At 36.7% G+C, this 13,901-nt stretch overlaps 1 protein-coding gene across 3 annotated transcripts in view; it reads left to right on the top strand.

Annotated features, from left to right (window-relative positions):
* IMPG2 (interphotoreceptor matrix proteoglycan 2) overlaps positions 1-13,901 on the top strand; it is an 81,368-nt gene that overhangs the window by 21,657 nt on the left and 45,810 nt on the right. For all 3 annotated transcript variants that reach the window (XM_045501857.1, XM_045501856.1, XM_045501855.1), the window contains 3 exons: positions 2,507-2,556; positions 3,468-3,550; positions 9,525-9,686. In XM_045501857.1, the coding sequence (XP_045357813.1) occupies positions 2,507-2,556; positions 3,468-3,550; positions 9,525-9,686 (295 nt within the window). The remainder of the gene's footprint in view (positions 1-2,506; positions 2,557-3,467; positions 3,551-9,524; positions 9,687-13,901) is intronic.

Here is a 13,901-nt window from a genome sequence, read left to right as displayed (position 1 = left end):
GAGAGAGAGCGCATAAGTGCGGTGAAGAGAGGCAGAGGGAGAGAGACAGAATCTTAAGCAGACTCCATGCTTGGTACAGAGACTAACCCAGGGCTCAATCCTATGACTCTGGGGTCATGACCTGAGCTGAAATCACGAGTTGAACACTCAACCAACTGAGCCACGCAGGTGCCCCTAGGTGTACTCACTCCTGCTGGTGTTATTATTGAAAAGGGAACTAGATACTGTCAGGAATTTTAAGTATAGCCTTGGGCCATATCAAGTCATTGTGTCATGCAGGAAAAATTGCTTTATTCATTTTTTCATCTATAAAATGAAGGTATTGGCAAGGGATTCTACTTTGTGGACAACTGATAGATCCTATTCGGGCCTGATTATGTTAATGTCTGTCTCAAATGCGTTTGAATCTTACTTGCTTTTAGCTCTATTCCCTGCAACTTGAGAAGCCTCTTGATGCTTTCTCATCACCCAGGCCCTTTCTCCACTCATCACTCATAATAATGACTTATCCAGATGTCATATTCCTTAGGTTCTTCTAGATGACAGCTCACTGAGAAGCAATTTCCTGCAAATGCACTATAAAATAACCAAAAGTGATAGGTTTAGTGTAATGGTTTAATATGTTATTCTTTCTAGATAGTATTTTTAAAAAGCAGAAGAATCTTTATGAGATTTGTAAAAGCTCAGTTTCTCAAATTTTCTTTCTTTCTTTTATTTTTTTTAAAGATTTTTTTATTTTTTAAGTAATCTCTACACACACCATGGGGCTCGAACTCACAACCCCAAGCTCAAGAGTCACTCGCTCCACCAACTGAGCCAGCCAGGTGCCCCAGTTTCTCAAATTTTCTACCAAAGCTTGGGAGTTTAGGGAACATTGCCCTAGTTGACTCCCCAACTCCAGTGCCAGTCATGAAATGTCTTTGAAAGATCTTAATATCTTAATACTAACTTTAACTTTATAGTCAACTCCACAATATAGCCGTGTTTGTTTTAATATTAAAATGTTTTGAGTTACACATTAGTTCTTACTTATTTCTCTACCTGCCTATGCTTCAAGTAAAACTGATGCTTCAGTATGTATATCATGTTTGTCTGGTGGCTTTGAGTGACCCCCTACCCCTGACCCCCAATGACCTTATTTAGAGCACTAGGACAATCTAAAGGAGTGCTTCTGAAGATGGGAGTCACTGGCACATTGGCAAGTCTGTGAGGGAGACATTTTTGACTGTAATCACATCACCTTAGGAAGCTGACTTTTGTAAAGTTGAAGATAGTTTTCAACTTTTAACAGTAATGTCCTCAGCATCCAATAGATATAATCACCATCCAACTCCTTTGTAAAAGTTTAGTGGAACATCCCTTTTCCCTTAGGACATATCCACAAACTTTAAAGTTCTAAAACTTCCTAAAATTACTATACTTTAAATTTTATATTTTGGGGGTATGTGGAAATTTGGACTTGCAGAAACCTATTTTCTTTCCTTTGGAGGAGGGACTTTTCCAATTGTTTCGATTTTTTCTTCTTGTTGCAGAGCATCATGGTTAAAAGATAGCTGGTTACTTGTAGCCTGTTAGCAGTATGACCTATAGCAAGTCATTTCTCTAAGCTTGACTTTCTATAAATAAAAACATTTTATGATTTCTGTGATCCCTCAAATGAGATGAGATTTGTGTTTTTTTCCCCCCTTAGCAGCAAGTACCCTCCTACCAGTACTATCTGTTAAATTTGTAATCATTTATTTGTTGTCTATTTTCTGTAAGACTATAACTTTAATAGATCATGTTTATTTTCTCCACACAATATTCCCGATGTCTAGTACACTGCCTGGCTAATAGTATTTTTTATTAATTTATCCTAAAAATATCTATTTAGTGCCTACTAAATATTAGATGCCTAGATACTATTTTAGGTTAGAGATAGAGTAAAAATATGAGATTCCTAATCTCAAAGAATTTATATTCTTAACTGCAGTCCTGTTCAATAGAACTTTCTGCGATGAAGGATATGTTCTTTACTGTGCTGCCCAATATGATAGCCATTAGGCACATGTGACTGTGGAACGCTTGAAATGTGGCCAGTATGAATGAGGAACAGAATTTTAAACTTTATTTAATTTTAGTTAATTTAAATTACCACATAAGTCCAGTGACTACCATGACAATGCCATTCTAGAGGATTAAGAGATTAGAGACAGAGATAAAGAAGTAGATAAATAAATCAACAAATAATTTCACATAGTGATAATAACTGAGAAGAAATCAAACAGGCTGATAAAATAGTAAGTAGGGAAGTACTTTGTATAGGGTGATTCTACTTGAGTAGAAATCAATACATGTAAGATAAATGAATTATGAAAACTATTATTTCTTAAACCTTGTTAAATCAGTACTTGGGTTTGGAAACACTTGTTTGGAGATCTAGTGAGTTCCTTTTGGGAAAATAAAGCCCAAAATATATCCACATATTTCTATCATTTTTATTAATGTTAAACATTTTTTACCTTAGCCCTGAATTGTCATCTCCAGTTCCCGTTGGTGATGCCCCAACATCAGGAGGTATGTTCTTGTGCATTTATTCACTTTTTAAAAATTATTTGTGGTTTAAGATGATCTTGTAAGCAAGCACATGTTCCACCTCACATTTAAAAAGTACCAGGCTTCTCTCTCCTTATATGTTGTTCAAGAGTCTCAAGAAAAAGTAATTGTGCTTTCATTTATTTTAAGGCATTATGTTGTGGGTACTTAAAGACCTTTAATTATTAAGTATAATAAAAATCAGAAAACTACTTAATACAAATGTATGACCTAAAGAATTACTTTAAGGCAAACACTCTGTAACCACTGCTTATGCCAACAGGTAGAACCTTTCTAGTTCCACCATTTGTCATTTGTCTTCTACAAGTTTCTCTGAGTAAGGATTTTTTTGATTGCATTCTGTGGTGTACTTTAACATGTTTCCTTGATTTTTGTATTTCCTATGAATTGGAAGTTGCTTTCTTTATTTTTAATTTTTTTAAAAAAGCTTTTCCTTATTGCAAATTTCAAACATATACAAAAAAATAGAATAGCACAATGAGGCCAAGCTTCAACAATGATCAATTCCTAGCCAGTGTCCAACCTTCACCCACTTTCCCTATCGGGTAACATTATATTTTTCAGTATCTGTCCCTTTACTAGGTAGCTCCTTAAGGATAAAAATTTTGTCTGTATCCTTAACAAATCTTACATAGTGGCTGACATATAGTAGGTGCTCTTTAAATGCTTGTTGCTTGAATGAATGAGTTGTAATTATTTTCTGTTCTAGGAAGATTCTATGCAAATGTTTCTTAAGGTTAGAATGTACTGAATTTCCAGGATGATAAAGCAAATGACTTACAGGAATGGTTTTGAAGTCAGCTTCGTTATTTCCTGATATGATTCTGACTTAGGGACTACGTTCATGTACATGTTTTTGTTTTTCTACTTAGGTGCTGTTGTCAGTGTTCCATATCCAGGGGTGACCACCTCTGAAGGTATCTCAGAAAGCAGCAAGGAGAGGCCTGGGGAGAGTGTGAGTGATGCTCTGTTTTGTTATTTAGTTTCTAACATGGAGAACGGGGTTAAGAGAGACTTATGTTCCACTGCTAAACTACACAAAATTTCATGTGGTTTCCTTTATGGAAATGTAGATTCTAAAACCAGTATATTAAAAAGAACCTAAGATTCCTTGGAGAGTTGAGTCAATCCGCTTTTGCAAGAGAGAGCTTCAAGTTGTAAATGAAATGACTTGTGCTTGGGGAATTATCATGGTAAACTCATTGTCACTTGTGGGCTTTGTGACATAATTTACTGTCATTTGCCTATGTTCTTCTATTGCCCTGTCTTCTTCAGAGGAAAAGGATGTAGGTTTTATGCAGTTGAAAAATCAAGAAATACCGTGTTTTTTAAATGCATCATTATTAACAGTAACCTGTCCATGAAACAATATTAAGTTTACTTTCTGTAACATTCAGTTTTAAAAAGAAAGTACACAGGCTGCCTAGGAAAGAAATATTTTGTTAGAAATTTTGTTAAATATGAATTTTTAAAATTTTGGGGTTCATAAATCTTATATTACTTAATACAGTGCGAACTCTGATTGAACATATTCACTAGAAAGATGCAATTTAGTTACCTTGCACATTTTCTTCCAATTTCAACATTTTAACTTCTGTGAAATCATGTTACATCAGCCTACTCTGCCTCCCCACCTTCCCTCTCACTGAACAAAGCTGGTAGTAATATTGGACCCCTGAGTTGATTCCTGAGTCAATACATTTACCCTCTGTACAACTTCGTCCACACTAGATGGTGCTGGGAAATATTGTCATTCAATAAATATTTGTGAATGAATGAATAAAAAGTGAGGGGCGCCTGGGTGGTGCAGTCGGTTAAGCGTCTGACTTCAGCCAGGTCACAATCTCGCGGTCCGTGAGTTCGAGCCCCACGTCGGGCTCTGGGCTGATGGCTCAGAGCCTGGAGCCTGTTTCCGATTCTGTGTCTCCCTCTCTCTCTGCCCCTCCCCCGTTCATGCTCTGTCTCTCTCTGTCCCAAAAAAAAAAAAAAAGTTGAAAAAAAAGTGATACCATGGATCTGAACTTGAAGCACAATAGTTATGGTTTAGGTATGGGAACATTTATGGAATGAGATAGAATTCCCTATAATAAACATGAAGGAATTGTACATAATTGAATTGTATATAATTGGAACATTAATATCTAAAAGAGAGGATAATTTCAAGCCAATTTATAGAATCAGTAAGAAAACAAAGCAGTATAAAGATACTTAACAAGAATTAGATCCCTGTACCTCTAGTTCAAAATGAAGCCCGAAGTTATTTTTACAGTTCATTTTTTCCTTATTTTCCTAATTTTCCATCTACTGTTTTAGAAACTGTATACCTTATTTCTGTTTTGCTAGTAGTTACCCTATATGCTACATAATATGTAATATATTATTACATATAATATTTGTAATACATTCTATATAATATATATATATATATATATGTATATATATATATATATATATACACTCTGTAAATTACCCCATGAATTATAATTTATAATCTAGCAAAATGTAAGTTTTTCAAATCTTAATCCTTATCTTGAGCAATGAGGAACACTAGAACATTGTTACTCAAATAATCCCTTTACTGATTTATATTCTATTTTTAAATATTTTTGTTATTTCTTTCTCTTTTAGTTTTCTTTTTAATCCCACAAGCTAGATAGTATTATGTTTGTTTCACATAAAATTTGTTTTACACTTACCTGGATGTGTATTATTTTATTTTCATAAAATTCTTTTTGTGCATTAAAAAATGTTTTTAATGTTTATTTATTTTTGAGAGACAGAGAGAGAGAGCGAGAGAGCACACAGCAAGGGTCAGAGAGAGAGGGAGACAGACAGAAGACCCCTGTCAGGCTCTTAGCTATCAGTGGGAAGCCTGATGTGGGGCTTGAATCCACGAACCATGAGATGATGACCTGAGCTGAAATCAAGAGTCAGATGCTCACCTGACTGAGGGACCCAGGCGCCCCTCTTTTTGTGCATTTGAGATCTCCCTTCTAGGATAATTTTCTTTTTGAAATATATGCTTCTAATAATACCTTAGTGAGAGTCTCTCATTGGTTCCTTTTAAGATTTTGCTTGTCTGAAAATTTCTTTATTATTTCCTTATTCTAGAAAAAAATTTTTTTAAATGTTTATTCATTTTGAGAGAGTGCATGCACACGTGAACACATGGGGAAGGAGCAGAGAGAGAGAGGGAGAGAGAAGCCTAAGCAGGCTCCATGCTGTCAGCACACAGCCCCATGTGGGGCTCAGTCTCCTGAACTGTGAGGTCCTGACCTGAGCTGAAATCAAGAGTTGGATGCTTAACAACTGAGCCACCCAGGTGCCCTGAATCTTTTTTTTTTTAATTGAAGTATAGTTGACACACAATATTACTTTAGTTTCAGGTGTATGACATCGTAATTTGATAAGTCTGTACTTATTCTATGCTCACCAGAAGTGTAGCTATATTCTTCACCATTATGTGGGAGTCTTTGATCTGACCTTTCAAAATGTACAGACCTTTAACTTTTTATCCTGTCCCTTTTGTGGTATTTAAAACTAAAGTCTAGGTTACAAAGGATCAGCGGATATACTGTGTACTCATGCAACACTGATTCATCTCTCTTGATTTTTCTAACCTGTTTTTCTTGACCTGTTAGGATTTCCTTAACTTTCTTGCAAACCACGTATGCATTAGAAACATTAAAAAATATTTATTCAGCACTTTAGGCTTTCTGTAGCAGCAAGATTACTAAGGATATTTCTTTTATAATAATACTGGGAATGGAAGTTTCTGTCCAAATTTAGCAAGATAAAATTTAATATTGAAAAATGCAAAATTTTGTATAAAATTACATAAGACTAAGAGTTTTTATTGATGTTAGTCTCTATATGAATCAGCAGTATGATGCAGTTACTAGGGGAGAGCTAGTAAAAACTAGTGTAGCTGTATGTTGCATTAATAGAAATATAGAATCTGTTATAATAGGTGGTATCCTATCATGTTTTAATTGATCAGACCTCACTTGTGTATACCACACTCTAAGGAAGATATTAAGAGCCTGAGAAATGTCTGGAGGAGAGGAGCTAAAGGAGTCAGGGAAGTCATGATAGCTGTCTATACTTATTTGAAAGGCTCTCTGGCGACTACAATTTTTATATATGTCCCAGATTACAGAACTGAGATCAGTGGTGGAACTTATAGGAAAATATATTTGGGCTTAATATTAAGAACTTTGGATGGAAGTGGGTGAAATGGGTGACGGGGACAAGATGTATAAATTTCTAGTTATAAAATGGATATGTCATGGGGATGTAAAGTACATAATGTAACTGTAGTTAACAATACTATATTGCTTATTTGAAAGTACTTAGGAGAGTGGATCTTGAAAGTCCTCATCACAAGAAAAAAATTTTCTAACTGTGTATGTGATGGATGTTAACTGGAATTATTGTGATGATCACTTTTCGATACATAAAAACATTGAATCATTACATCGTATACCTGAAATTAACGTATGTTTGTTATATATCAGTTATACCTTAATAAAAATGCCAAAAAAATATATGTGCCTGATATGTGCCTGTTACTGTTTTAGGAGGCATACTGATAAGTAAACATGCACTATAATCTCTGTATGGTATGCACTATGATAGGGCAAATGCAGAATGAAGTAGAACATTAGGAGCACTGGGTCAGTTTTGAGGGGGCAGTTCTGAGAAATTTTCTGATAGGAGTGAGGTCTGAACTGAGGGTGAATAGAACTTACCAGAAGAAGAGAAAGGTGAAGGGTCTTGGCCTGAGGTCTCAAAGCAAAGGGAATAACACTGCTTAGGCCTGAGATGAGAGAATTAGACCATTCCTTGGTCTGTAAGTAGGAATTTAACATGGCTGGAGTAGATAGTGAAAGGGGGAGGGGAGGAAGATGAGGCTGGAAAAGGGAAGCAGGAACCAAGTTGTGAAGGGCAAAGAAGAAAAAAAAATTAAAGAAGTTTCCAACCGTGAGAGCTTTTTCGTATGAAATGTAATGGTCTGTCTTTGAAAATCATGACTCTTTCTCATCAGAGACATTTAAACTGAAGATGAGCAGCCATTTGTCAGGGATATTGTAGAGAGAATTTCAAGCATCACAAGGGATGGTAGGATCATTGAGGTTCTTTCCTATTCTGAGGTTATGAAGGTCTGATTATATGATCTATCAAGGATAAAAAATGATACACTGAAGCATAGCCTCTGTAGTCTCTTCCTGACTCTGCCATTGGGTTGCTCTGAGCCCTTAGGCTAGCCATTCTTCCATTCCAGCCCCTCTTCTTGTGTATCAAAATGGAGGAACTTGGATGAGCTCAAGTGTATCTGCCATGTAGCAGTTATTACTATAGCATTCTAGTAGCGATATTTTATTTCCCTCATTCTTTTTACATTTATTAACTGGAATTCTTCCATAAGAGACTATGTCGACTCTCATTTATTTATTAAATCATCTATTTCTATCAATATGGACTCATGGATATTTATTTTATTCTTTGGATTATAATCAGTTATTTATTTTGTTCAAATTGTTACAGCATTGGCCACTGGAAGACCTGGATATTACTGTTACAGAATACAAAACGTTCATTGATACTGTTTCAGATTCTACACAGCAACTAATCTTTAAGTAATTACCACTTGTTGAGTTTGGTGTAGTATCTAAAAAGAATCTGTACATGAAAATAAGAGAAGGGAAGCAAAAATAATACAAAAACAGGGAGGAGGACAAAACATAAGAGACTCTTAAATATGGAGAACAAATTAGAGGGTTACAGGAGGGGCTGTAGGGGAAGATGGGCTAAATGGGTAAGATGCATTAAGGAATCGACTACTGAAATCATTGTACTATATGCTAACTAACTTGGATGTAAATTAAGAAAATAAATTAAAAAAATAAAAAGTATCTGTACAATTTTGAAAAGGCTATTAATATATTTCCCCCTTCCTGGGGCACCTGGATGGTGCAGTTGGTTAAGTGTCTGACTCTTGATTTTGGCTCAGGTCATGATCTCACCATTGATGAGATCGAGTCCCACATCGGGCTCTGTGCTGACAGCAGTGCCTGCTTGGGATTCTCTTTCTTTCTCCCTCTGCCCCTCCCCCCGAGTGTCCCTCTGCACTCTCTCTTGCATGTACATATGAGCTCTCTCTCTCACAAAATAAACATTCAAAATATATATTATATATATCTATATATCTGTGTCTATGTCTATGTGTATCTATATTTCTCCCTCCCTTAATACTTTTCTTCATATACTTCAACTAAAACAACATAGTGCTACTGATTGAATGTAGAAGCAGATATGAGAATCTACTGTCTTCTTATTAAGCCAACCAAATTAAAGAGTATGTAAAAATGTAAACAATGTTACATGTTAATTTTTTATTTTACAAAATATGTTATTACTTTTTACAATGCAAGGAGTTTATTATTTTTAAATGAATTAACAAATATTTTAAAATTTCTCTTTTAATTTTTTGTTTGGTAAATATCTATAGAGATAGTCCAAAAAAAAACCCAAATGTCTTTGTATTTCTTAATGATTTTTAAGAGTTCGAGGGGTCCTGAGACCAAAAAATTTGAGGACAACTCTTCTAGGCTATTTTTAGATGATAATATTAGTATAGTCAACTCTTTTAACTCACAGATGGTCAACTTTGGTGGTTATCTGGAAATTTTTCCGGTCTTTCCCTGAAGCAGTCTTTGTGTGTTCAAAGGAATGTACAAATGCACAGTAATTTTAATATTAGCCTATGTCTTAAAGTCTACCTAGCTAGTTCCAAAGTCAAACACTATATAAAAGGCCATCATTAGCAGTTTCTTTTGGCACAGTGTCTGATATATAGCAATCAGTAGGTATTTGTTGGTTGCATGAGTAAACATTGACATTTTTTTGCCTTTTCTCTAAAAATCCAGATTAGTAATGAAATTGAGAATGTCATGGAAGAAACCACAAAACCAGCAACTGAGCAGATTGCAGAGTTTAGTATCCACCTTTTGGGAGAGCAATATAGGGAAGAACTACAGGATCCCTCCAACTTTCAGCACCAGCACCTTGTAGAAGAGTTTATTTCAGAGGTGGGTGATTTTTTGGTTTTCTTTCTTCCTCCATTCCTTTCCTTTCCTTTCCTTTCCTTTCCTTTCCTTTCCTTTCCTTTCCTTTCCTTTCCTTTCCTTTCCTTTCCTTTTTTTCTCTTCCTTCCTTCCTTCCTTCCTTCCTTCCTTCCTTCCTCCCTCCCTCCCTCCCTCTCTCCATTCCTCCCTCCCTTCTTCCTTCCCTCCTTCCTTCCTTCCCTTCCCTTCCTTTCATCTCTTTCTTTCTTTCTCTTTCTCTTTCTTTCTTTCTTTCTTTCTTTCTTTCTTTCTTTCTTTCTTTCTTTCCCTTCCTTCCTTCCTTCCTTCCTTCCTTCCTTCCTTCCTTCCTTCCTTCCTTATTTCCTCCCTCCCTCCCTCCCTCCCTCTCTCCATCCCTCCCTCCCTCTCTCCATCCCTCCCTCCCTTCCTCCTTTCCTCCTTCCTTCCTTCTTTCCTCCTTCTTTCCTTCCCTTCCCTTCCTTTCACCTTCCTTCCTTCCTTCCTTCCTTCCTTCCTTCCTTCCTTCCTTCCTTCCTTCCTTCCTTTCAACAAGAAATTTTGCTGGGATTGTAAATTTCCCATATTCACAAGACTGGTTAAAGGTGGGTTAAGGAATCAAACTCTTCTACTTGGTACAGAGGGCTGTAACTTAGCCACTTCTTCAGAAAATTCTGTAAAAAGATCACAGAAAGGTAGATGAGTTATTTAATTGAAGCAAAACCTTTCACACCTTTGCCATCTGCTAACAAATAAATACTATTTCCAAACTTTTGCTGCACAGCCAAAGAAGAGTGTGTTCTGTGGCATGGTTTTAACTTGACAGTATTTGGAGAAATGCGTGTCTTTGAGAAACTACATGGATTGTATTGTTTTTCTTGAAGGAACATTAAATTTAATTTCTTTTAATTTCATATTTAATATTCTTTTTCTAAATTAAAAAATTTGAGGCAGTTAACACATGGGTAGTATACAGTACCTAGTCCAAAAGGACAAAACAGTATCCAGTGAAAAGTAAATTTTCCTATCTCTGTTCCTTGGTTGGAGGTATTTTTATTTACTTTTTATTTTTTTAAATGTTTATTTATTTTGGAGAGACAGAGAGAGCATGAGTGGGGGAGAGACAGAGTGAGGGGGGACAGAGGATCCCAAGTGGGCTCCGTGCTGACAGCAGAGAGCCTGATGTGGGGCTTGAACCCACGAACTGTGAGATCATGACCTGTGCTGAAGTTGAACCTTTAACCCACTGAGCCACCCAGGCGCCTTGGTTGGAGGTATTTTTAAAAAGGTCTTTAAACAATCATACATTAGACTATCCTGCAACTTTACTTTCTGGAAGAATTCTATATAGGACTTGAACTCAAGATTTTTTCAGTTAAAAATGATCCATACTTGGCCCCCTTCTTGTGTAGATTTTCTCTTGTGTGGTGAGGCATTCAGTGCCCATCTCCCCTCTCTGTCCATTGACAGGGCACATCATTCCTTCCTGTTTATTTCTTTTCCATTCCCTCTTGATGGGGCTCTCCTTGCCCAAGTTTTCCAATTCCATTACCTTGGACTCATTTCCTTCCCTAGACACTGTGTCTAGATGAGAAAAAGAAATATGCATCTCTCAGCCAAACAGCATCATTGTAGCCATCAGACATGGAGAGTGCAAGCCAGACAATTAATTTTCCTAGCTGTGTGGCCAAGTTGCAAGGCTGTATGGTATGTGGAAGAAATGTCAGTCAGGCTGGTGGCCACCTGGCATCAGATAGTGTCTTGGATCAGCTCTCTGGTTCTCTCTGCTCTTTGAGTAAAGAACCTTAATAAGCCTGAGTGTTTAGATAAACAATTGCACTGTATGACTGAATATTTATAGGAAGTCTAATAAACATTTTGAAAAACATCTCCAACAGAGACTTTATGAGGTAGATAGCTCTTGGTTTGAGGTGATCTGGGGGGTGATGAATGGTCTAGGCCTACCATGAAATGGTTTCTTCCCTGGCCAATCTGTATAGCCCCATCCCCTTACCTGCCATGAAATGTCTACCAACAGCCACTTCTTTGTGTAAAACAGCAGAGTCAGAGGTTGTGTGTCTGAAAGGTTCTGCCACTGTGTTTACTGCAAATTGAGGGGGCCCCTCTAGCTCTCTCCCTTTAGGACACAGTCACAGGGATTGCTCCTTTAATACTATTTCCTGGGTAATAACACGGGAAGACATACAAGGAAAAAGAAAGCCTGCTTAAAGAGGATTGAGGTTCAGGAGCAATTGCTTTTTTTAAATGAGAAGAGTAAGATAAGCGTGGGATGACACCAAGTATGACATCAGAGAGAAAAAGGTCAGCACGATAGGCTTGGGAGCATAGATACCTGAAGAGAGCCACAGCATCAACACAGTGTCCTTGCATTGTGCCTTATGTTCTGCAAGCTGCTTGGTCTGTTGGCTAACAGCAACCATGAGAGTAAACATCTCCATTTTACACATGAGGCTCAGGAGGCTGAGTAAATTGTTCATGGTCATTTCAACCTCTAGGAGTAGAAGAGAAAATCAGGTCTCCTCCTTCCCTTCAAAGTGTTCCTTCCTTTATACCATGTACATTCCCCTTAATTTTAATTCAGCTGAGAAGTTAAAGTGAGCTTCACGGTTTTCCCAGTCCTGGTCCCAATTCTGTAACATCCTTATCATGAAGCAGGGAGAAGAAGAAGAGGAGAAAGCATGAAATTCATTGGGAAGAATACAGGCTTTGGTGTTAGAAAGATTTGGGGTTGAATAAATTCTGATTTAGTCACATAACCAAATGCATGGCCCTGGGTAAGTTAGTTGATATCTCCGTTTTCTCATCTATAAACCTGGGAAAATAGGTATCTCTTGGCATTATTGCAAGGATTAGAAGTGCTTTTGCAAAGCACCAGGCACATAGAAGTCATTCAGTAGGCTGTACCCATTATTAATCTTGATGTTAATAAAGTGCAGTGATTCAACTGGACACCTGTATGGTAGCTAACCAGATGTGATTAATTAGAATACCTGTATGTGGTTAGACTCAAGAGATGGCAAAGCCCCAAATGAGATGGGCCTAGTGATAATAATAACATACAGTTGTATTGCATTTTTCAGTTAACGGAGTACTTTCAGGTGCATTCATTTTAATCTTATGAAAACTGATATGGTTGGTGGGCAGGGCAGGATTAGTTCTATAAAATAAGGCACTTACTTTGCCAGCAGAAACAGTTGAGACTGACTCATTTTCGAATTCCTATCCTGAGGATTCCATCTCTACTTTTATCCCACAAGAATTATGGCACTTCTGTCTTTCCTCTAAGAGAAAAAAACAAGGCAAATTATGATAGCCAAAGAGTTACATGGGTTTGGATTCTTTATCCTTAAGGTGTTAAGGTTTTCAGTGAACCATGATTTTTAAAAAAAATCCCATTCTCCCAATTTTATCAAGACTTGGCTTTAAAAGCAAATGCCCAGAGAGAGATGTCTCCAGAATCCATTAATAACTTCCTTCCTTTGTTCTGGTGTTGGTTCCATTGTGACTTTTCTGGTGAGAGTGTCACCTTCTGAAATCTGGGTTAAATGCTCGATGTTGTTAAAATACATATTTATGCATGACCTATTTTTAGATTTTTAGTTCAGTTAGCATTCTTTCCAACCCTCTATTCACTAAGCTTATATTGATTTACATGGCTGGATCTTAAATATCTACTTGCTTCCTGTCAATGTGATGCTCATAAGTTGAGCTTTTGACCAATTAAGTTACCTGGTCACTGCTTCGTAACCTACATCATGACACCCAATCAATAGGGCCTCTCTTCTGGGGACTGAGCTTCAGCTTGTGGACTATTTTCTAATTTTGATTGTGTTCACAGTTCCCTCGTGTTGTAGGAACAGGAAACAGATGCCTTCAGAAACTTTACACTGAAAGAAAATGAATACTTCACTCTTTATGAGTGTGTATGCTGCACCAGATTTCTAATCCAAACAATTACCTTTAAAAATGCTATTGTAGCTTTTTGGGGAGGGGGGGAAACTAATGCTGTTATCTACATTTCATCCCACAAGGGAAAAAGCAGTGTTTTGCCAACAAGAAGTTGCTTTTCACAGTTTGGAAAGAAATTAATATTAAAGCATATCAAAACCTTAATGTGAAAGAAAAATGTGGCAGTGTTGTGTTAAAAACTATTTTCTAACAAGGTTAATTATTATAGTTTTCTTACGTAACATTCTGTCC

This window comes from Leopardus geoffroyi, chromosome C2, assembly GCF_018350155.1.
Source record: "Leopardus geoffroyi isolate Oge1 chromosome C2, O.geoffroyi_Oge1_pat1.0, whole genome shotgun sequence".
NCBI classification, from domain to species: Eukaryota; Metazoa; Chordata; class Mammalia; order Carnivora; family Felidae; genus Leopardus; species Leopardus geoffroyi.
Note: the sequence above shows the minus strand (reverse complement) of the source record. Positions and strands in the feature narration are given on the sequence as shown.